This window comes from Ammodytes marinus, assembly GCF_949987685.1.
Source record: "Ammodytes marinus genome assembly, chromosome: 11".
In the NCBI taxonomy this organism is placed as follows: domain Eukaryota; kingdom Metazoa; phylum Chordata; class Actinopteri; order Uranoscopiformes; family Ammodytidae; genus Ammodytes; species Ammodytes marinus.
This window is the reverse complement of record NC_137215.1, coordinates 19,360,677-19,385,894: the sequence shown is the minus strand read 5'-3', so window position 1 is coordinate 19,385,894 and position 25,218 is coordinate 19,360,677. Positions and strand designations below refer to the sequence as shown.

General features: G+C 40.4%; 4 protein-coding genes across 4 annotated transcripts in view; 2 read left to right on the top strand and 2 right to left on the bottom strand.

Moving 5' to 3' along the window:
- The window catches only part of mcu (mitochondrial calcium uniporter), a 69,523-nt gene extending 56,345 nt beyond the window's left edge, over positions 1 to 13,178 (top strand). Inside the window, exon 10 of the transcript XR_013845114.1 lies at positions 13,141 to 13,178. The gene's annotated coding sequence lies outside the window, so the exon portion shown is untranslated. The remainder of the gene's footprint in view (positions 1 to 13,140) is intronic.
- On the top strand, positions 1,872 to 12,459 carry oit3 (oncoprotein induced transcript 3; the record flags this gene model as incomplete). The annotated part of the gene is made up of 9 exons (XM_080037242.1): positions 1,872 to 1,929; positions 4,875 to 5,249; positions 5,385 to 5,495; positions 8,081 to 8,203; positions 8,792 to 8,914; positions 10,247 to 10,407; positions 10,558 to 10,970; positions 12,000 to 12,099; positions 12,268 to 12,459. The coding sequence occupies 9 exons, from the start codon at positions 1,872 to 1,874 to the stop codon at positions 12,457 to 12,459; spliced, it is 1,656 nt and encodes a 551-aa protein (XP_079893368.1).
- Positions 13,179 to 17,165: 3,987 nt separating the features above from the next.
- On the bottom strand, positions 17,166 to 20,051 carry pla2g12b (phospholipase A2, group XIIB; the record flags this gene model as incomplete). The annotated part of the gene is made up of 4 exons (XM_080037241.1): positions 17,166 to 17,284; positions 17,851 to 18,016; positions 18,139 to 18,215; positions 19,283 to 20,051. 4 exons carry the CDS (start codon positions 20,049 to 20,051, stop codon positions 17,166 to 17,168), a joined length of 1,131 nt encoding a protein of 376 aa, XP_079893367.1.
- A 74-nt stretch (positions 20,052 to 20,125) lies between these two features.
- LOC307257878 (uncharacterized protein) lies at positions 20,126 to 24,448 on the bottom strand (the record flags this gene model as incomplete). The annotated part of the gene is made up of 8 exons (XM_080037240.1): positions 20,126 to 20,168; positions 21,698 to 21,759; positions 21,957 to 22,010; positions 22,202 to 22,382; positions 22,478 to 22,602; positions 22,866 to 22,925; positions 23,495 to 23,617; positions 23,837 to 24,448. 8 exons carry the CDS (start codon positions 24,446 to 24,448, stop codon positions 20,126 to 20,128), a joined length of 1,260 nt encoding a protein of 419 aa, XP_079893366.1.
- Positions 24,449 to 25,218: the final 770 nt, after the last annotated feature.

Genomic DNA, 25,218 nt, shown 5'->3' with positions numbered 1-25,218 from the left:
CTAAAAGTTTGTAAAAGGACATTGGAAATATAAAAGGCTATGTTCTTTCCCTTTAAGTAAATCGTTTTTTAAAAGGTTGGTTTAACTTTTTTTTAATAGAACAGAGAAGAATACATTTTTCTCAAGTACACTGATTATGCTATGCTGCTAGTGGCTCTGTGTAAATAGGCACAGCAGTGCTTTTAGCTAATGCTCACATCAGCATACTAAAGGTTTTAAACAGACAATGCTTTTATGCTGTTTAGCTGGTATAATCTTTATAATATTCACCATCTTATTTAAGGATGATAGCACATTAACATTTGCTAATTTACGCTACACACAAAATAGCCTACAGATGAGGCTGACTGCTTGTTTTGCAGGTGTTGGTTTGAAATCAAAGTAATGGAGGAATTGCCATTTTGATCTAAAGATGGTGGCCTACTAGATGAAAATGTAAGGGATCCCAAAGTAATAATTAGTCCAGATGGCAGCATGACCGTCTGTCCCAAATTCAATGGCACTCCATTCATAATGTGCTGTTGAGACATTTTACTAAAGGCCAAACCGGTGAACTTCATGGAGATGCTAGAGGAGAAGATGAATCTTTAGATTAGCCTATAATCTTCCTTTGAGCAAAATTATTGCTTTGGGCATTCTCAGCACACAGACTCCATTTACACACAATTCATCCATACACATGCATTTAAAAGTGTGGGGAAACCCAGTCAAGGGGTTAAATGATTCTACTTCTACCTCTACCATTTATTTCAATGGGAAAGTTGTTCACAATCCGTCCAGTTTGAGATATTTCAGTCTGGAATCAAAGTGATGGACTGACAGATCAACATTGCCTTCCATATGCCACACAAAAAAGAAAATAATTTGTACCAGATTTTGCACTGCTTCAAAACATTTTACAGCAGTGAAAACCCCCATAAAAAACACAATTATCACCCTAAAAACAAACAAAACATTGTAAATATAATGAGAAAGTTTACTCAAAAATTAAAACTCTGAAAACTTAATTAACTTGAAACTTAGATGGAAATTTCCATTCAAACTGTATGTCTTGTCTATTAACAGTGTGGCCATGCAGCAGTATAATAAGTGCTGATTGAATCTGCCCCATGCCATTGAGACTTGCAGCCAGGAGGGCTAACAGTGTCTTATTTCTAGGAGTAATGGTGAAAGAAGAATGGCAAGTTCCCCCTCATTTCTTCTAACAGCATTGTGGATTAATGTCCCCCATAGATTTAATTACATATCAGAAACAAAAACTGCAAGCGTTGGGTTAGTTCTGCCAGTTACTAAATGGAAAAGGGTCAAGCTTTAGACGTTTTCTGGCCTGTACTTGTGGCCAAGTAATGGGCTAGATGAGAACATATCCGCTCTACTGGCGCAGGGTGTCCTCGGCGATGGTAAATCCTTATTGTGCAAACCTGGCTGTCGCCGCTTCAGCAACAGACTAAGCAGATTAGTCAGACCGGTTTAACGTTGCTGCAGATTCTTTCATTGCTCCGTTTACCACAACCTTTGAATTGGGAAAGAAACATTTAAGACGTGCAAAAGTATCATAGGCCACAATCCCACTTTTTCACATGCTGTTTGGGCTAGTTTAAGGTTGTGTGTGTGAGGCGATGGAGAGAGGAGAGTGTGAAGACTGTACAGCCTGAAACAATGGGAGGATGGTCCTGTCACTGGACTTGGGGAGCTGAAAGTTGATGGGGTCAAGGGGACACAGACATGACAATATGACACATGCAGATAAGAAACGCCTATTAAAGACAGGCTTCTCCCAAAGGATGAACCAGAAAAGCTATAAACACTATACACACACATGCCTGAGCTTGGACTATTTTTGATCGAACTCTGAGAAATCGCTGAAAAAAATGATTTTTTGGGTGATCACCAGTCTGCTGCAGCAAGTTCTTGCGGTTGCAGGTGTAGGTGAGTTCTTCTGCTTTCACCTAAAACAAGCAGTTATTATATAGCTTTAAAAGGCTATATTTAGATTTAAATTTTAATTATTGTGAAGCAATGACCTTGAGTCTGACCTCTTTTTGTTATTCAGTGGCTGAACATCATGGCTAACATTATTCTATATTTTGTTAATGTCAACAAATCCCAATGAAAAGACAAAAACCAATGATATGTTCGTCCAATTCTCTAACCCATATTTCCATGTTAGAGAATATTTCACATATACTTTCATATTTTTTTGATGTCTTACAACACTGTAGCTTTTAGCAAACAATCAAACAATAAGGTTAAACACATATGTGAGTCTGACTCAGGTAAGATGTGGCTCCACATTCCCTTTATAGCCATATGAAGTTTTCAACCCCATCTGAAAGATGTAATGCTCCTTATTATACACCACACATATCCCCTGCCCTTTCTGTGCAATTCGAGTGACAGTTGTTCAGTCGGATTCTCTGGAAGTTGGGAGAAAATGATGTCTCCCATCTCACACAAATATTTTTTTCAGAGCTCTCTGGAGCCCGTTATTGGGCTACCTCTGGTCAACCCTGACTTATACATTAGATGTCAGACGGGGAGCACTTATTTCAGGAAAGAGTAAACGTGGATATTTTATTTAGAGCAATCCAACTAAATGGAAAGCCGGGAGTCTTATTGTGGAGGGTAGTGCTTCAGTAAAGTGTTATGCTGGCTGTCAGCTGTCATGTTCCCAGTCTCTGGCCCTGTCACTGAAGATGCTTTACAGCCGGACTGTTCAGTCCCCTGCTGTTTCTTCATCCCTGGTGATTCTCAGGGATTAACACTTCCTCTCACCCACTTTGCCTACTCCCATCATCTTGTTTTATATCTAGCTCTTAATTACAATGTTGAGAGGCTGTGAGGGGGGGGGGTGGTCGGTGGGGGGGGGGGAGGTCTATTGATTGTTTTGCTGCACTTTGTTTACTCTGCTCTTTCAGTTGTTCTCCTGGTTCTGCAAAGCTGGCTGCAGTGGAAATAGCCACCACTGAAAGAGCTCGTTGGATAAAAGGGTTATTTGTGTATGGCTTTTAGTTAAATTACAATTGACTCTGTGCACCAGTTTATCTTGACGGTCAACAGTGTTGCTTCGTGGTTACATATTCAAGAGGCCAGTATGAAAAGTACATGGGGTGGGGTAAAATATATAGTGCTTGTCGATGAAAGGAGAACCTTTTCTAAACTAAAGAGTACAGCTTACCCAAGTGGTCACTTTACCATAGTGGTAGGCTACATACGAAGCTATGGAGATAGTTGTGGTTTATGAGATTTCTGTTTTCATGGGAACTACTGTCTACTGAAGAAATACAGCTCTGGAAAAAATTTAGAGACCACTCTATACCATTAGTGCCTCTGGTTTTACTACAGAGCCTACAAGGCAGCGCTGCCTTGAAAGCCCAGTTGGAGGCTCAAAACACCAAACCCCATTTGAAGCCTCAATTAAACCAACTAGTGCAGTGCCCGTATGAAGCAGGTCTGCTGTGTGTGTCCCTCTCGTCACTCTTTTCAAACTTTGGTCGCAGCAGCCAATCAAATCAGAGGGAGGCGGGGTTTAGCCGGAGACTAGGGGAGAACGGGGTCATTTGTCACATGGGCACAGAAGGCGCTGTCTGTGAAATTTTGGTATGTAAATATCCAGAATTGGGATCAGAGGTCACCTACATAGTCTTCCTTGGAGTTAGACTGCTGAATTTGAGGTGAGACGACTGTTTGTGTTTTTCATGTCAAATTTAAAATATTTAGCTCCTCAGTATTTTTCTTCTAGGCTTTTACACAATGGGTGTATAACAAAACACTTGTTACCCATTCAAAGTGTGAAGGGTAAACTATAGTTTAGATTGTGGTTAGCAAGCTAATTAGTTGTCAGATGGTTGTTGGCCTTGATGCTAGCAAGAAATTCAAGTTGGGGTTGGTCGTCACATTTTTTGGGGGGTTGGTTGTCACATGTTATCTCAAGGCTGCAGCCAGAAAAGGAACCCAATAACGAAAGAAATCGTCAAGCTGTATCCTCACTGACAACCCAGAGAAGGGAAGAATAGAGCAGGAAAAGGCAGCTAGCATGCAAAAGAAAAAAGGGCAACAAAATCAAAACAACCCAGTGCATCCCAAACTAGACCAGCTGCCAAGGCTACAGTAAGTTATGTAGGCCTATTTGTCAACTTGACAATGCAATTAAACTTTCAAATTTAGTTCTACTTTCTGGCCTTCTTTTTAAGATTATTCCCATTAAGATAACATTGTGACAAACAACCCCATAGTGTTTGACAACCGACCCCTTGATGGGGTTGGTTGTCACAATGTGTAAGGGTGTCTTTGATGATTAATTTCTTCTTTATTACAATAAGATAGAAAAAAGTGAGGGGTACACATTTCAAGCCAACACCTTAAGCTTCAATTTAATGTAGGAATGACTATTGAAAGATGTTTAGGTGATGAGCAATTCTCACTAGAGTAAAAAGTGTGCCTACTTACCCCGTTCTCCCCTACTTCATGCCGCTTCATGCCCGTCGTTACTGTGGCCTTCAGTGTGCGCATGTATTCGCCGCCAGCATGATATAAATATGATAACTTCTACATATTTGAGGCAAAAATTCATAATCAATCAAGGATGCACACCTTTGTGCCGTGCGCAAGCAATATCCGGAAGCTCAGGCCGATCTGACTAACAGTGAGAGAGATATGCGAGTCACAGACAGACACACAGACAGACTTTCTTGCTTTATAGATAGATACAATCACATGTTTTGTGCAGTCTTGAACAAAGGGACAGGAAAAGTCAAGTGTCTAGACTCTATACATTTTCCATCCTAAACGTATTCCTATCCTTCTTATACACACACATTTACATCACACACATAACCCATAACCTCTTTGCCATCCCCACGCACATGCCTCAGCGCTGGACCCATGCTCTGCCTACATCAGCCTGAATGAGCCCTGGAGGAACACAGAGTACCATGTCAACCAGACACTTGGCATACCCCGATGTGACAGCCACGTGTCCGGGGAGTGGTATCGCTTCACTGGCATGGCCGGGGATGCTATGCCCACCTTCTGCATCTCCGAGAATCACTGTGGCACCCACGCACCCATGTGGCTCAACGGCAGCCACCCTGAACCCCACGAAGGCATTGTCACTCTGCAGGTATGCGCCAGCTTCAATGACAACTGCTGCCAGTGGAACGCAAGTGTAGACGTGAAGGCCTGTACCGGAGGATACTTTGTCTATCGCCTGCCCAGACCCTCAGTCTGCTTTCATGTTTACTGTGGCCGTGAGTGAGCATGTCTGATTATGTAAAATACTTATATTTTTTACTTCTTATCACAGTTACTTTTTTTATTTTTTCCTGTCTAATTGTTGTGTCCGTATGCTTTTGTTTGTGTGTGTGTGTGTGTGTGCTGCACAGATTTCTATGATATCTGTGATGAGATGGACTGCACAGGTCCCAGATGCCCCGAGTCTGACTGTCGCTGTGCACCTGGAACTGTCCTTGGACCAGACAGACAAACATGCCTGGGTGAGAGAGATGGAGAGGGAGGAAGAAAGGGGGGCCGATAAGCTGTGCAACAGACAATGAGTAACAAGAGAATACAGATAAGCTGGAAATGGCTTCTGAAAAACACAACAACACAAGAAATCAATCAGGCCGCATCTGCAATATGTTTACCCATTCATGCAAATGCATTATATTTCCATAGAGAAATTTTTTATGCTATTCTTATTCAAATATCCATGTTTGCTTGACTTAATGTGATGTTCACAATATGGGGACGGCAACAAAAGCCCATAGGATCAAATGGTTTGTTTCTTTCATCATAGGAATTTCAGTTAATCAAACATTTTAAATAATAGTACAGTCCCCTCCATAAGTATCGGAACAGTGAGGCCAATTCCTTTATTTTTGCTGTAGACTGGAAACATTTGGGTTTGACACCAAAAGATGAATATGAGACAATAGCTCAACATTTCAGCTTTCATTTCCAGGTATTTACATCTGGATCTGATACACAACTTAGAAGATAGCATTATTTGAAAAGGAACGCCACATTTTTAGGCAAGCAAATGTATTGGAACAGATAGACTTTAAATAAATTAAAGTGACTAAAATGTAATATTTTGTCACAAATCCTTTGCTTGCAATAACTGCATCAAGCCTGTGACCCATTGACATCACCAAACTTTTGCATTCTTCTTTTGTGATGCTTTTCCAGGCTTTCACCGCAGCCTCATTCAGTTGCTGTTTGTTTTGGGGGGTTACACCCTTCGGTCTCCTCTTTGGCAGGTAAAATGCATGCTCTATAGGGTTTAAGTCTGGAGATTGACTTGGCCAGTCTAAAACTTAACATTTCTTGCCCCTGATGAACTACTTTGTTGTTTTTGCAGTTTTTTTGGATCATTATCTTGCTGCATGATGAAGGATCTTCCAATCAGTTTGGTTGCATCTTTCTTTAAATTGTCAGACAGAATGTTTCTGTAGACTTCTGAGTTAATTTTGCTACCGCCATCATGTGTTACTGTGTTGTTGTCAAGATGAACCTTTACCAAAGTGATGGAAAGGCTAAAGTTTAGAGAAAAAAGGGATCTGCTCATGATCCCAAACATACAAGCTCATCTGTGAAACACGGTGGAGGCAATGTCATAGCTTGGGCTTACATGGCTTCTTCTGGGACGGGCTCATTATTCTTCATTGATGATGTGACACATGATGGCAACAGCAAAATTAACTCTAAGTCTACAGAAACATTTTGTCTGCCAATTTAAGGAAAGATGCAACCAAACTGATTGGAAGATCCTCCATCATGCAGCAAGATAATGACCCAAAACACAACAAAGGAGTTAATCACGGGCACAAAGTGGAAGGTTTTAGACTGGCCAAGTCAATCTCCAGACTTAAACCCTATAGAGCATGCATTTTACCTGCCAAAGAGGAGACTTAAGAGAGTTACCCCCTTACACAAACAGCAACTGAATGAGGCTGCGGTAAAAGCCTGGAAAAGTATCATAAAAGAAGAATGCAAAAGTTTGGTGATGTCAATGGGTCACAGGCTTGATGTGGTTATTGCAAGCAAAGGATATGCATCAGAATATTACGTTTTATTCACTTTAATTTATTTAAAATCTATCTGTTCCAATACTTTTGCTTGCCTAAAAATGTGGCGTTCCATTTCAATAATGCTATCTTCTAAGTTGTGTATCAGATCCAGATATAAATACCTGGAAATTAAAGCTGAAATGTTGAGCTATTATTGTTTCATATTCATCTTTTGGTGTCAAACCCAAATGTTTCCAGTCTACAGCAAAAATAAAGGAATTGGCCTCACTGTTCTTATGGAGGGGACTATATATTTTTGTGTCTTCCAAGATAGATGACTTGCTTCACATTCATTCATGTTGAGAGGCTTATACTTATATTTCCTTGCGTGTTGAATGTTTAATCCTTGCTAAACAATAGTTTGACTTTATATACAGGTAAAGAATATATTTTTCAAAGGATTTGAATACTATAATTCCAATCCATCAGACTATAGTTGTACATATTCTAAATGATAAGAAAGATCATACATTAGGAATTATAAACCTCACCAAGGCAGCAGTAATAGAGGCAGGACATTTAAAAGACTACCTTTGATCATTTATTTGCTGACTCCACTCAAGGTGGCGGTGTATGTTTGTGTGTAAGTGTGTGTGTGTGTATGTGGAACCCCTGATGGTACATCCCTAATGATGGGTGACAGGCGTGCAGTTGGAACCTTGCCATCCTGAAACCTTGTCGTTATTTCATTATTCACCCATCGACGAAATCTGCCTTTCCACGCCTCAGGAATGACTTCTTCATTTCTCCATCTTCGCTCTCTCTCTCTTTCCTCACCCTCTCGTACTCCCGCTTTTCACCCTTCATTATTCCTTTACCAGTCCTCTCAGGAGTTATAAACGAGGCTCTGAAGTCTTTTAAAGTTGATTTATCATCCTTTTACCCTGAACCCCAAGTGAATTGCCTTGCCTGTGAGGTGATAAACTCCACGCATCCAGTACTCCAGTTGATTAAAAAAGACTCACCTGATAATATTTGACCCATGTGTGTTGTGTGTTCTATATACTCAGATATGAATGAATGTGAGACGGGCAACGGCGGCTGCACAGAGGTGTGTGTGAACACCAAAGGCTCCAGGCGCTGTGAGTGTGGACCTGGCCGTGTCCTGAACCAGGATGGACACAGCTGCAGAGGTACATCAATGCTCTGATACTCATTTGACACACCAGTCAATGTTGTATATTTAAAGGTCACATATTGTTATATTATTTTCAGGTTTAAAATTGTAATTTGGGTTTCTACTATGAACTGTTTTCATGGTGTAGTGTTAAAAAAACCGCTTTATATCTCTCACATTGCCATTGCTGAATCTTCTCTTTTTCAGCCTCTGTCTGAAATGCTCCATTTTAGAGCCTGTCTCTTTAAGCCCCGCCTTCCAAAAAGCCCAGTCTGCTCTGATTGGCCCTGAATCTAACTGCCTGTTTGAATCTCACTGATAGTTAGATTCAGGGGTATCACAGGTGAAGGTATTGCTAAGTAAGGTTGGTCATGAGGGGGCGTGGCTTCTCCCTTAAGACATCATATGGGGAGAGAAATGTGACTGGGGTTTCAGAAAATACGTTTTCAGAGAGGTGCTAGTTCTCATACTTTGGGAGTCTTTAGTCACACTGGGGACCCATATTAATGATGAAAAAACATTTATAAAAGTGCATTTTGCACAATAGGGTCCTCTAAACCAGCGAACCAGGCACTCGGCTTCAGATTTTCTTTTCTCTCTTCAGAGATAGCAGGCTGTCATGTTAACAATGGAGGCTGCAGCCACGGATGCTCCTCGCCGCTGGACTCCTATCAGTGCCACTGTCCCAGAGGGCTGGAGCTGGGAGAGGATAAACGCACATGCCAGGGTGTGTATTTGTGTGTGTATGTGTCTGTATATTTGTGAGTGTGTAAGAAAAAAATAGATTTTGAAGTCAGATAATCAATCGGACTGCAAGGCAAGCTGACACAGAGATCAACGCCTGCTGTAATCTGAAAATATGTTCCAGGAGGAATAGGTTTTCGAACAAAGTGCGTTTCTTCAGGCCATAACAGACATTTTTTCACATTTCAGTTCAGCGGTAAATTCATTTGTCAGGAAGCATCCTTCATCACACACCAGAAACATGACTAGCCAAAACTTTTCTACAGTCTTTTTTATTAAGGAACGAGATGATACTTTCAGACATATTTCACTCACCACCTTTTTTTGATAGCGAAAGACTGAAACTAATGATCATCTTGAGTATATATCCTGCTGATTAATTGATAATAGCTCATTATGTACTGTATATGAGAATATAATAAATAACTCCATAATATATTCAAATTTAGGGTTTCAAACATTGATTTATTTTATTATCAATTCATTCATGTTGATTTTTTTCTCAATAATTGATCAATCATAAAGTCTTTCAAATGAATTGAATATTGTCATAATTTTCCAAAATCCCCAATTTCTTTAATGTCTTAGTAGAACTTATTATTCAATAAAATGGGCTCTGTCATTTTTACTATCATATTTGATGTTTCTGCATTACTATTACTGATGCATTATGCATGTGTTGCGTTTGACTGCTGTTGATGATTGAAATTGAGATAACTTTAGCTACTATATTTAACTGTTGGGTACTTTAATCTACAACAAAGAATCATGGTCTATAGGATTCTGAAGGGCTAAGAAAAGCTTTGTGGATATGTATTTTCCTGTTTCCAGGGAGGTTTTAAATTTATTAAGCTTAATTATTTTCTTATGTTCATCAATAGCTTTTGAATAAAAAATAATAAAAAAATTGGAGATACATGGTTGTAGCTGGACAGGAAGGGTATGAAAATTTGCTATCTGTAATGCAATGTATAACCAAAGCTGCCAGACAAATAATAGATTGAGAATTTGCCTCCGACATGTGGTGCAGTAGAAGTATAATGTTTAATTGCATGGAAATAATCAAGTAAATCTACTTGGTTACATTTCCCCACTGGCATTAGTTTGGTAAGTATCAGGCTACAGGTACAAAATGAACAAATAAAGACAATATCTAGTATTTTATGTTAAAAAATATATGAGGATGAAATGAGAACAATTCAAAAAGTACCTTTCTGCCACAGTATTTCGCATCTACTTTTTTGATGTACTGAGCCAACAAACTGATTATTTGTGTTATCATCTAATGACATGACTGTGCCTCCCTTCCCTGCAGTGCCAGTCCAGTGTGATCCCAGCTCCATTATAGTGTCAGTCCCTAAAGACCTAGTGGGAGGACTGGAGCTCTCCCTCTCCAACTCGTCCTGTCGCGGTGTCTCCAACGGCACACACATCATCCTCAGCTTCAGCCTCAAGACCTGCGGCACAGTGGTGCAGGTCAGTCCGAGGCATTGGGTTAATAGTTTTAGAGTGAAAGTGTTCACAGTTTAGTTTCTGCAATTACAGCTAGGAGAAATGTTTGATTATTTAAAAAAAAGACATGTAAAAGCTATAAAAGTAGTGTTACCTGAACGTTGACCCCCCCAGGTTACACGGGACAAGATTGTGGGGACCAATTTGGTGACAGGCCTTCCTCGGAGCAGCCCAGGCAGCAGCAGAGACTTGATAGTCCGCACCAGCAAATTGGTGCTCCCAGTCACTTGCGAGTTCCCCAGGGAGTACCACGTGTCCGACGGATACCAGGCCAGCCTGCGCAGCTCAGCCCTGGAGCTGGCAGGCCACAGCGAGGGAGTCTTCCCCTTCTCTCTGGAGCTCTTCAAGAACTCGGAGTTCTCGGAGCCATACCGCACCCCGCCCCAGCTCCGCCTGCACGACTCCCTGTTCTTTGGGGTCGAGCCCAAGGAGAGAGTGGAGGGCCTCTCTGCACTGGTGGAGAGCTGCTTCGCCACACCAGGGCCCAAAGCTGACCAGGCGCTCAAGTATTACCTCATCAAAGACGGGTGAATATAGTGCGGTATTTTCATCTGTTTTAAAGTCACATCTGTAGATACACAAGCACACTGAAACGGGATTACATTACATTTTTAATTTAGCAGATTCTGCGTTGGTAACTTGTAATACTGCAATAAGGACAAACTGTACCCAGTCCATGATAATTTTTACAGGTGTCAGGTGGGTCTTCCAAGAGAAACAAAATCCTTTGATAAACAGGGAGTGATGTGTTTTGTAGTTCCTAGAACAGGTGTGTTCATAAATAGAGGATGTCACACAGTATGGCATACAAAATAGAAAAAATGGTCATTTATAGAAACTAAAGAGTGATATAGCAATGACACCTCACCAATAAATATGTCACCCCAGTAAAACATATACAAACTAATTACCAGTCATTAAACATTATCATATTCTAACATACCTTTTAGTGGTATGTAGTCATAAACGTACTGCAAAGTTTGAGCAAACAAAAACAAAAATGGTACTCCGATGGATAGGTACTACTAGAAGTAAGGCGTTTGTGTTGTAATTTGGAACTGCCCCTTTAAAGTGTGTGGCTCACTCACACAATGAAAATCTTTTCTTAATGTTGTCTCATTTGTACCAGAAGGCTTTTGGTCATGCAACATTACCAGTCATTCTAATGCAGTGTTTCCACAAAAACCTTGGCATCAGCTGCTTGTCAGTTAGAGGACATCAAATCTCAAGTAAATGTCAATTGAAAAAATGCCGCTGGCCTCATTAATGTGGAAAAATTTAGAAAAATCGAACACTCACTTTTTGGAGAACCGTTTCCTCCCCTGAACCCAGAGAGAGATTTTCTCTTGCCGCTCCATGGACACCTAACAGAGCAAGGCTGTAATCTATTTTTGCAATTTCCTATTAAAATATACAACAGTGGTTTCAGGGCCTCGGGGCAGCTAACCTTGATGAAGTGGCTTGTTAGAAATATATCTGGTTCGCTGAGTACTGTGATACAACATAGCAACCACATTTATGACAGTATATTTTCCCTCTTTGGCTTCCCTATTCAGGTGTATCTCTGATGAAACAGTGACACAGTATTCATCAAAGGACCAGCTCTCTACGCACTACCAGGTCCCTGTCTTCAAGTTCATCGGCAAGGACAACCGAGTGAGTAAAAAAGAAGCATGCTGGGAGCCAGATGGCCAGAAGTGTGTGTGTGGGCCGGGTAATGTCCATAAAGCACTATTACTCTGAGGGCTGTACTCATAGATAGCAGTGCTTTTACACCATGATGCTGTTCTTCTCTCAAAACCAATGTGTCCCCTCTGTTCACAGCAAGTGTTCCTCCACTGCCAGGTGTTGGTATGCGGGGCAGGTGACTCGCGATGTGCTCAGCATTGTCGAGGACGTGTCCGCAGAGAGGTTCGGACCCATAAGCCCCAGCAGCAGCAGCAGCAGCAGCAGCAGCAGCAGCAGCAGCAGCACACACTGAGTGGAGGGCCCATCTTCATCCTGCCTGAGCCATGATACTAACGTAAAGCAGCTAACTCAAACAGAAAAACAGCATTAGAACATGGCAGCAGCTCAGATTAAAAGGTATATGGACATAACTGCAGAGCGACATTTCAATAAAAAGAGATAAAGTGAGCATTTCAGTTTATTTGGTGTTAAGTAATAGAGTGTTGGTATCCCTTTGAAAATCATTTACTATTAAACTACAGTACGAACTATGTGGAAATGATGTGTGTTGGGTCATTTAATTCAATCAAATACCTTAATTAATCATTGTAAGTAAAACCCTACATCCATGAGATGTGAAGTGTGTCTAGATCTTCAAGTGTCACCTACTTGATTGGGCTGTGTGCACTTCTTCTCACCTACTGGGTCAAAGATAAGGTTTGTAAATTTTTCACCCCGAGGTATATATTTTAAATATAAATATATTAAAGCTCCATATTATATCAAATGAATACATGTTTGCTCAGTAACGTACTAACATTAAAGCATCATAAAGTGTAGGATTGTTAAGCAAGAGTTTCAAAAGAAAAGTATTTAAAAAAGTGCAAATATATGAGAAAAAATGTAATCAACAACTTTGGCTTAATGGTTTGGTGTTTTCAGTAAAATAAAAAAACTAGGTAACACTTTACAATAAGGTACACAAAATTGTAGTACCTACTACATAGATATGTGTTACCTACTACATAGGTTTTTTTTGTGTTACCTACTACATAGGGTTTTTTGTGCTACCTAACACATTGGGTTTTTTTGGTGTTACCTACTACATAAGTTTTTTTGTGCTACCTAACACATAGGTTTTTTTTGTGCTACCTAACACATAGGTTTTTTTTTGTGTTACCTACTACATAGTTTTTTTTTTGTGCTACCTAACACATAGGGTTTTTTTGTTGTTGTGTTACCTACTACATACGTTTATTTTTTGTGCTACCTAACACATAGGCTTTTTTTTTGTGCTACCCAACACAGGTTTTTTTTGTGCTACCTAACACATTGTTTTTTTTGTGCTGGCTAACACATAGGGTTTTTTTTTGGTGTGTTACCTACTACATAAGTTTATTTTTTTGTGCTACCTAACACAGGTTTTTTTTTGTGCTTCCTAACACATAGGGTTTTTTTTTTTGGTGTGTTACCTACTACATAGGTTTTTTTTTGTGTGCTACCTAACATAAGATTCACCATTCTGACTTATCTTAGGCTGCAGTTTAGAGAATTAACCTATGTGTTAGGTAGCACAAAAAAAACCCTATGTAGTAGGTAACACACCAAAAAAAACCCTATGTGTTAGGTAGCACAAAAAAAAACAATGTGTTAGGAAGCACAAAAAAAACTTATGTAGTAGGTAACACACAAAAAAAATCTGAGTTAGGTAGCACAGAAAAAAAAACTTATGTAGTAGGTAACACACCAAAAAAAACCTGTTAGGTAGCACAAAAAAAAACCTATGTGTTAGGTAGCACAGAAAAAAAACTTATGTAGTAGGTAACACACCAAAAAAAACCCCTATGTGTTAGGTAGCAGACAAAAAAAACCCTATGTAGTAGGTAACACAACAAAAAAAAACTATGTGTTAGGTAGCACAAAAAAACCTATGTAGTAGGTAATACAAAAAAAATATATGTGTTAGGTAGCACAAAAAAAAACCTATGTGTTTGTAGCACAAAAAAAACCTATGTGTTAGGTAGCACAAAAAAAACTAATGTAGTAGGTAACACACCAAAAAAAAAATACCCTATGTGTTAGGTAGCACAAAAAAAACCCTATGTAGTAGGTAACACAACAACAACAAAAAACCTATGTGTTGGGTAGCACAAAAAAAACTCATGTAGTAGGTAACACACCAAAAAAAACCCTATGTGTTAGGTAGCACAAACAAAAACCCTATGTAGTAGGTAACACAAAAAAAACCTATGTAGTAGGTAACACATATCTATGTAGTAGGTACTACAATTTTGTGTACCTTATTGTAAAGTGTTACCGAAAACTAATGATATTGTTGAAAAAAATAAACTATTTCTAATATGTGTCATTTACAAGCTTGCATTGCTGGCTTTAGGCGGCAATTAAACTGGTGGCACCAAGTCTAGACATTCAGAGAATTGCAGGACACACTTTGAGAGCCCAATGCAGTTTTTCACATATATTTTCTTTCTTCAGAGAACTATGTCTGTAGGATAATCACAGTAGTTCAGGCGTTTCATATTGGTGGGGAGTTGTAAACAGGCAAAATAACCCACAAGTAACGTGTTTACTGCCAGTGTTCCAAGTCATATATACAGATATTAGTGACTCTCTGTACGGGCAGTGTGGACAGTGTTGACCAAGTTAGACAAATCTTTCATCACACCTCTGCATTAAATTAGTGATTACCCAGTAAATAAATAAAAGTAATTTTATCTTTTGAGTACTGTGCCCGTGCCGTTAAATAAATTGTAAGAAATATTTCAGATAAATTCAAATATTAGTAGGTGAGACCCAAAGTCCACACAACCTTCATGCCAAGCTGAAAAACAGCAACTTAAATATCATTTACTTCTACATTTCAGAAGGTTAATGAATTTGCCGAGCCCATTCCCATGAGCAAGTTACCAGCTGTGAAAAACAACATTAAGATCCACAAGGTGACCTCAAAAATACCCGAAAAGAGCCTTCAGGGGGAGGTGTTTTGCTTTTGCTGCAGATCGGCCATTACCTATTGAGTGAGACTCACCAACAAAGGTGGATTTTCTAAAGCAAAAAGTGGATGTAGATTTCCCCCACCACAATCGGCTAATCAGTAGTAATTAAAGACCTTACAGGGAAGTTTGTCATTGTAATTTGATGAGCATTCCTTACGTTAGCCAATTTCTATAGAATGACATAGATGAGATTCAAATGAGCTGCATGCAACAAAAAAGGTCCTAGGGCTAATTTGAGTGGCCATGTGTCCTGGCATCCTCCTCTACTACACATCATGGTCATCCAGGAACCATAACAATTCACTAGTCCCACTTTAAACTTGTGCAGGGTGGAAGTGAATATAGGTCAGGCAGTTCAAAGGAATTGGTCTACACAAAATGCAGACCAAGGTGCTTCATATGAAACGATGAGTTCATATTTAATTAACACATTTTTTTGTGTAGACAATAGAATGTATCTGCTTTAATGTGTCCGTCTAGTATTTTTCTACACTGGGAAATCCTCTGAATTTGAACAATAATGTTAAATACTAAAATAAAACAAATGTGAATACACACAAAGACTGAATATCAATCTTGTTTGATGGAAGTGGGATCATTGTTCATACATACATTTTTGTTTAATAATAAAGTTAGTCTACAGCTCTGTTGTTACTTCTGGTATATGAACACTTCGCCAAATGAGACGGTGGCAATAAAAGCACAAATATCAGGTATTTTGTTTCTCATAAATAGATGTTTTTTATTGACGTGTTTTTCTTGTCTATTTAAATATATTACATTCATTATTTTGATTATACTGAATGATGCTTTAGTGGTGTAACATCTTTCAGACAGAAAATATAATGACCTGCATTATTCTTGAAGAACAACATTGATGGGCAAAGGCAACACTCCAGTTCGAAATGTTTTTTACATTTTCAAAAGCCTTTCCGACACTTTCTGAATTACTTCTATTTATGGTCCGGTGTCAGTCACAGTGCTGGAGATTTCTTGAATTTCTGGCTCATACATCCAAGTTTGTGTGCCTTTGCCACTCTGCCTGGCAGCACAATTTACTGGCATTAAAGTGAATGGCATTTTCTATTAGAGATCATTCAGAGGGACCACAGTTCATTTGTAACTATTACAGCATGAAGGATGCTTTTCTAGGTCACACATAGAGGCGTTTCTCATGGCTTGTTACAGCTTAAAGATTTAGTGGATTTATTAAAGCAGTTGATATTTCACGCCATCGCTAACTTGAAAAGTGCATGCTGAACCCTCCATAGATGTATTCTGACTCATTTGCTCAGTATAATCGATGGCTGGGGGAGCACGTCACACATTCTGGCGAGGTTGGAAAAGAGATATCAGTGTGTGACACGCCTGGGAAAAATCTGTGCCTGCTTCATCACTCTGACAATTAATCTAAAAGCAATCAGTGTCAGTTAAACTGCAATTAGCCATGCATTTATTCATGAATAACAAATAATTGTCAAATAACTTACAACTTCACATTAACCGTAGTAGCTGTAATAGGCGTTACATGTACAAGGTGCTGACAATGTTGTGTTTGAGCAGACTTTTCTTGATGGATAGCAGCTCATTATCTTGTGTCTTTTTCAATCTGGAGGAAATAAACCTAACTACGATATCCTTCCCATCAGGCACGCTGTTTGGAGTCATCAAAAATAATGTATAGTAATGGAGTCATAGAGGCCTTAAACATGCCTTAAAATGAAATGGAGTATGGAGGAGAATAACATGCAAAAGTAATTCAAGATTCTGAAAGTCCTAATCAGCTGCTTAATAGTATTAATACAACCTGAGAAACTGTTCATTTGCATTCCCCCTTGCATGTCTCTTTTTTTTTTTTTTTACTACCAGGCTCTGAATCTTGACAGGGCTCATGTGAAGTATCTCCTCTTTGACAAAAAGGTCCTGTAAATATACAGAATAATCTGCGGAAAAAAACTGAGGAAATAACTCTGTTGTCGGTCCGTGCAGGCATTCAGGCGTTCCAGAGTTGTTCCATATAGTGATCTACTGTATATGTCACAGTTCATCCCTCTCCTCTCCCTCGCAGATACATGCTGCCCTCTGGCTGTTCATGTAAGGTCTACAACCAAGAGTCCACACTGTGTTGTAGAGAGTGTCCGCCATCGATTCACAGGCTGAGGAGAGAAAGACGGGCAAATATGTGAGATGTTATACCATACCATCCTATATAGGGATGCACAATATTATCGCTACGTTATCAGTGTTGGCAGATATTGGCTTTAAAATTAAATATCTGATATCGGAAAACTTGCCGATATACTGTAACAAACCAATATTTAAACTGCTGCTTCATCACATACAACGTCAACCTGCAGCAGAGCGAGGGAGGAGCTCAAAATGTTTTAACCAATGTATATTTAAGTATTTGTCTAATTTTACACAAAATTTAAAAAAATATATACAAAAATATAAAATGACATCATTTTAAGCAACATAGTTTATGTCTGCAATTTCCGGTGGCCCACCACGATAAGAGTTTAAATAATAATATGTTAATTCCTCTACAGAAGAGATATCTGCGAGTGGGGGTATATGTTATACAAATTCCATACATCGGAATCAATATCTGTAGTCGGCTGAATGAGTTTTATGATATCGGTATATCGGATATCGGCAAAAAATCCAATGTAGTGCATCAGACGGGAAAAGGGGCAGAGTATATCTTCTGCAAATATCTCACCTTCTACCTTGGACACAAAGCCCAGACTTTTATTGAGGTCCGAGCAGATGCCGTGCAGACATGAGCGAAACTCGTTGTCACAGTCGTACTTGTCCACCCCGCAAGTGTCGTAGCACACGTCCAGCACGTTACAGCACTTTGTCATGGCAGGGATATCCAGGCCAATCTGTCAGAAAGAAAGAACCATATTGTTAAAAGTACAGCTTAAATACAGTAAATATAGGACCTGGCCTTAACCAGCCAGTAAGGTGCTGTCACTTTGAAGATGCCACCTACAGCGGCATTCACCTCGTATCCCACAAGAGAGTTGCTGCAGCCGTTGGGCTCTTGTTGATGGTAACCGGGGCGTGGTTGAGGAAGTTCTCCTGAGAAAGAAACCCATAAAAAGTTCCATTAATTTACTAATCTTGAACTAAATTGAAGACACATCAAAAATAATAATAATTAATAATTAATAATTTCGGGGCGCCCTTAGCTCAGTTGGTAGGGCGTCCCCCCCGGGCCGGGCCCAGCAGCAGACCCGGGTTCGATTCCCGCCCGCGGTCGTCCTCTGCATGTCACTCCCCTCTCTGCCCCATTTCACCTCTGTCTCTCTGCACTATCAATAAAGCATAAAAATGCCAAAAAGATATCTTAAAAAAAAAAAAAAAAATCATCATGTACTCTCTCCATGTATCTTTGTTCTTGGGTGTGGGTCGTTAAAGATAAGATGTGACTTCTGTTTGAGAACATCTGTACTATCAACTGTATTGATTACGTAACTGTAGGTACATATGCATCCAAGGCTGATGACCACAATGCGTTCAGCTTTCATTATCAGCAGCCTGCTGAGAGCCCAGGACACAGTAATCCTATCATCGTACATCAACAAATAAGTAACTAACATATGGACAGCAGACGGATTGATTTGAGACTTAACAATGTGTTGGGAAAACAAACAGAAGGAATATTGGAAACGGACCACGTTATACTCATTTCAAAACCTTCTGTTGACAAGGTGCACTGCAAAAACAAATGTTTGTCTTTTCTCTTCTTCAACAACAACTCTGGCTATTTCTGAGTACCCTGAATCATTAAATGTCCCACCTCCTCCAGGACACTTTAAGATAACAACACATAATATAAGGTTTCTCCCTTTTTATTCATCCATGGACCTTTGCACTTCTCAATTTATACTTGTTGACTGCTGCATGTGTTCTCATTGCCAATTCAAGTTGTTATTTAAATAGTTTTTATGTAATTTGAAAAGGTATTCTAAGTCGTATGTATTTTATCTCCTAGCCCTCCTTACCTTTCCCTAAGTAGATTTTGTTGCTTGTCATGCCGCCATTGTAAATAAGAACTTGTTCCTATATTGATCTGACTGTAAAATAAAGGCCAAAAAAACAATAACAATATAGAACTTTCTGAAATCAAGAGATTTTGCTCTTACCGTATCTGCAGCGGTACTGACACACACCATCCTGTCCCCCCACCAGCTCCACCAGGGACTCAAAGTATCCGTGCACACCCTGGAAACCACTTCGAATTGAGTTGAGGCCCCAACCACCGCTTGTCTCTTCGCGTTTCACGATTCTGCTTGGGGTCGGGGTTGTCTGGACTGGTTTGATGTCATTCCCCTCATCCTCCTTCTCAACCACCTTCTCCTCCAAGGCCTCTTTCTCCTCCTCATCAGAAGGTTGCTGCTGCTCCTGGGTGGTGATAGCTTCAGCGGAGAGAGCTTCCACAGCAGGGGCATCTCCAGCAGACTCATCATCACCGTCTGTGCCTGGCTCTTCGGCTGTCACAGGGACCTCTACTTCAAGTTTGTCAGATTCAAGAGTGTCCAATTCAGTTTTGTCTGCCTCAGGGACCTCCACTTGTGTTTTCTCGGTTCCCGGGTGATCCTGTTCAGTTTTCTCGCCATCAGAGTGAGCCACTTCAGGTGTGTCTGCGTCACTTGCGGGATCCCCTGCAAGTATATTAGCTGCAAGTTCCTCAGTCGCAGGTGAATCGCTAACTTGAGCATCAGTTGGAACTTTGACTTCTACTTCAGCTGCATCTACAGAGTCTACAGCATCTACAGTGCCAACGTTTACAGCAGTTGGCTCCACAGCAACAGGGGCCTTCTCCTCCTCCATTGCCTGAGCCTGGTAGTGGCCCAAAGTGGCACACATGACCACGGACACGCTGAGGAGCAGGACCACAGTGCGAAGCAGCATGGTTGATGTTGTCAACAGGGGAGAAGACCAGTAGAGAGTGAGAGGGACACAAACACACTCCACTCCTACTGGCTCTACCAGCACACCAGAGAGCAGACTTTGACCTCTGATAACATTCTGGCAGACAGCAAGGCACTCACTGATTTTCGGGAGCAAAGATCACCCCCCGTATTAATCCAAGAGAAAGCTTTCGATAATTCCCTCTTAGCTCCTCATTCTTTTGCGATTTGTGAGCAAATCAAATTAGTAATTTCATCAGAGTTTGATCCAGCAAAGCTATCATTGGGACTTTTATGTCTGGAAAAAGTCACAAGGACCTAGGGTCCAGAGGAAAACCCCCGTCTTCGTAATCGCTTTAGCCCTCTGCACATCTAATGCTGGCATTTCAGCCGGCTGTGACCTTTATCAACACATCACAAACTTCAAATGATCTTCACTGTCTTTTCATAAAGGTCAAACACACTGATACTTCAGGACTGAATAATTACAGAGACAAACAGAACATGGTCTGATTCATTTGGCATGTCTCTGCTGCCCTCTTGTGTTTGAAGGGAAATATTGTACTCCCCACGCTTTGGAAATTGATTTTCCTTTTCTGTCCTTTTCAGTGTTTCTCTCAAACAACAGAGGTCTCTTTTACTGATACCAGTTAAGACTTATGTAATGCATTTGCAGATTCAGTCTGTACAAAATGCATACTAACTATGGTCTCCTATAGACAGAACCGTGAGAAGAGCTTCTTAATCCAACCCTTTAATTTTACTGCACAGCTCAGTACAGAATAATCAAGTAAAAGACAATTCTGTTAAACTGCTGAAACAGTTCTCATTTCAATTCATTAACATGTGCATAGCTCCAGGCTGTACATACGCCACAACTAATTGGAATTCAACCTTTGGGTGGAAGTTGTTCATATCAGCAAACACTAATTGGAGTGCCCAAGGCCACTGGAACAACATATGTGAAGTGTCAACTGTTAGCTGCTGTTCATTTGCCTAACTGTTGCGCCACGTTTTAAAGGCAAATGTTGTTGAATTTACTTTCCAACATTAAGTAGACATATTAAGTAACAGTCATATAACAATACTAGTGCAATACTAGTTAGTACATAAATTAAGATTGTATGTACAAAACCCATGTCCGACTTTCAAAATGAGATGCATTATTAAGGATTGAACTATCCAACAGTATATTAAGTAGATGACATGAGCTTCACCTCAACCAACAATAAAATACTGCTAAAATGTTGCACCAGTGACAACAACCCAATATTAAACAGAATACCACTCTTTAAGGGGACAGTCATAAGGAGTAGTTTTACTTTGGAATCTTATGTACTGGTAATGTTATTCATTTTGAATGCAAGACTTTTTCCATTGCTTGCTTAAACTGGTGGTAGTTGTAAACAATGATCTGAGATTTCAGTTGTGGTAAAGAGATTTTTTTCAACATGTCCAGAACAGGAGATGATCCTCTGGGTTACTTGCTGCCTAAGCTATTCACTCTTTTCTGTTTGTTGTCGATCGCCCTGTATTCCTTCCCACAACATCCTGGTGGTAAAACATAGCAAAGCAGCGGTAAGTAGGAGTCACAAGTCTCTTGGTCAAGTGTCACTTATGCAGTGTGTGTTAGAATATAACATGTACCTTATCGTGGCTTTGCTTGCTTTCTCTCTGTTCAGCACCATGTTGATGTTGTCTTTCAGATCCTTGAGGGAAAAATACACAATATATATATATATATATATATATATATATATATATATATACACACACATTTATATATATAAAGATATACATATAAATGTAAAAAACACGACCCACACTGTCACGTAGCAGAACGTGTATTTCATATCTGTAGTACGAAAAATGATGACAAAGCAGGATAAAGTTCAAGGTCCCTTGCCTTGTTGGTGGTCTTCAGGCGGTCGTTTGAGGCTATCAGTCTTATTATCTCTCTCTGGAAGAAAATAGAAGAACAAGCTCAATAAAAAAAACTGCAACCATATGCATTTTTTGCCATTAGCTGTTAACATTGTATATCTTTTAGTCAAAAAGTCAAGCTGTGCTACACACAAACGTGTCTGGAGAAAAAAAGACCTAAGAGACAAAATATACGTGAAGAGAGTGGACAGTTTATTCTCTGAGAACCTTCACGTCTTTGAGTTGTTTCTCAGTGGCCGTGGTTCTAACAGTGGACACCAGCTTCTCCTTCTTCTCCTCCTCCAGCTGTTGGATCTCCCTCCATGTGTTCAACACCTGCAGCCTCTTTGATTGGACGCTCTCGTTACAGCCCATAGCAGCCTTGCTGTCCTGCAACTCATTTCGGACTCTTCAAAAAAAAAAATGATGTTTTTAACTAATGAGCATGTGCAGAATATATATACTGAATGTATACTGTTTATTTTTGGCAGATCCATTCAGTACCGTTTATTCTCCTCTAGAGCACGTCTGGCCGCCTCTTCCAGCCTGCACACCTCGTCTTCGGCATCTTCCAACTCCATTTCTCTTACTTTGTCGTCGCCGAGATTGTCGAGTGAAGTTTGCAGTGACTGCTACGAAACGATAACAACAAAAACAAAAATGTGAGGATGCCATTTGAGGCTCCATCCTGTTCTATGAAATGTTTAAATAACTGTAATGTGCAAGTCAGAAACATGAAGCCATTATGTTATGTTTCCTCTCAATCAAATGACCACCATAGAAGGGAGCCAATGTCTGTGACAGGAAATAAGGCCAGGAAGCGACTTCCATGTCTCAAGACCGTATTATCATTCACATCTATATTGAATACATAATGCACAGTGTGCCTTACAGAGTCCTCTATTGATGATTGGGAAGCCATCATGTGGTTGACATACAGGTCATAATCCGTCTGAAAAAACAACAGAAAAAAACGTTTTTTTAGATGAAATCTAAACTTCACCCACATTGTGAAAATAATATTTTTCAAATCTTGACTTTATTCTAATCAAAACAGTCTTGTGAATAAAATATTGAGCCATGCCACCGATAATAAATGAACACAAATAACTGAAACTGTAATATGTAAGCCAATGCCAAGAAATGTATGCAGTGTGCTTGTCCTCATCCCTTTAGTTTTTATGCCGTCAATAACAGCAATAATGGCAATGTCAAAATCACTGTCTAGTACTACTCAAGGCACAAACACTTACAGGGAAATGCTAAATGATAAACAACATGTAAAGTAGGTTTGCTGACATTGTGAAGAAAGCTATTGTGCTCAAAAAAAAGATATAGTTGTATTAATGACACTAAGTAATTTTATTTCTGATGGTGCACTTATCCTGCGTCGTGAGCAGGTTCCAGAGGTTGCTCTACTTCCGCCTGCTACACCAGGGACCCGCTGCTCTCTCTTGGCTCGACTACCTCTGACGGCACTTGCTAAAAATGTGCTAGTGGGTATAGAGGAAATGGAAAAACCTTAATTTCCCTCAGGATGCGTCCAAATACCGGCGAGGCTTCACATACATCATCAAAGACGTCACTGAACACCGCAAGGCGCTCTCTGCTGGGCCAGCTCTGCGCTGACAGCTTCTTCAGCTCCTGGGTATGACAGGAACACACGCTAGTGAGTGGAGATCTGCGTGAGAGTCTACGGGTGTTGTTTTTTATTCATGAACCTTCTGGGAGAGTGTTTACAGAGGCCATTAAAGAACTGCCATCTCATGGAAAACAAGACAAAATATAAAATCTGAACATTAACAAAAGTGCAGTAAAACAACTAATTGTGTGAGACGTCATGGTTTGTGTGACCATTCCTACCTGTTGAAGTTTCTTCTCATGATTTAGAGCAACATTTATTTCAGCCCAGAAGACCTGCCTTGCAATGACTTGCCGGCCAAACTGCTGTTTGGTCTCGAGCTGACCCTTATTATAATTCAGGCCTTTCTGGTCAGAGTGGCTTGAGCTAAATTGCAGTTTCCCCTTGGGCTCAGATGAAGCCTTCGACTTTTTCCTGGAGAAGGACCTGGGCTGGACCGGCAAAGAGTCGGCAGAGCAGTAAACTATCTTAGGTGGACTCATCTTATGTTCTCTTCTGTCTACATGTGAGGAACCATCCGCAGCCTGGTCATGTCCAGTTGAGCTCCACACTTCAGATTCCTTCATTTGTTTCTTCTTTGAGCCGACCGGTGCCTTGCTGCGTGTGTGCCAAGGTGTCAGAGGGTTTGGAGTTTCATCCAGGCTCTGGGACATCCCCCACAAAGGCTGCTTTGTCTCCCTGCTGTGAGACTGACTGTGGTTCAGGCCCCGGGGCCCCAGATGACCAGAGGAGTAAGCCTGGACATCTGCCTTCTGACCGGCTTCAGCAGCCAGAAGCAGCCTGCGGATGTCGCTCCCAAAGCGCTCGGGCTTTGGCTTACAGCTGCTGGACATGTCTATGAAAACATAAACACATGACGTTTGTTTAAAGTGCACGAAGGGTGACTGACTGACCTCACAACATGTACCTTTATTATGCAGCCGAACTGTCATGTCCCCCCACTCCCCAATACATGAATGTGACTGAGAAGCTTATATTCAAAGTGTCACAATTAAACAGCCTAACATCATACAGGTGAATGAACTTAGCCATGTTTGAGCCAGTGACACACCTAGCAAAGAGCCAGCGGCAGTGCTTAGTAGCCCTAGTCGTTACTTACAATACATTACCCTATATTGCAAATATGCAGTTTGAGCACGTGGACAAAACAGACATACAAAACCCTAAATAATAACCTCACCTCACCTGTAAGAAAATATTACTTCTGTGCAGAATCACAACATTATACAAACTTTCTTCAAGGCCGCAACAGTCTGCTCTGTACACGGTTACCAGGGAGACCGAAGCGCGTAATGCCTGTGTGGCGTTCAGTGCCTAAATAATAATCGTACCCATGAGCTCTGGGGTGCTACATCTCATTTGTAGCCACGTAGGGGATGTAGGAGGCCTACATAACCATCTGGGTTCATCTGATGGGGTTAACTGCAGCTTAATTTTTGATCCTCCTGGTTAAGCAAAACTCCTGTAAATCCTTTAATCAAACTACCATTTAGCCTACATCTGGGTATTCACAGTAATTGGGTTAATGTGTGTGTGTGTAAACACACAGTCGAGAGAGTGTGGCCTACAGAGCCAAAGTTAGGGGGGAGGAGGAGAAGGAAAA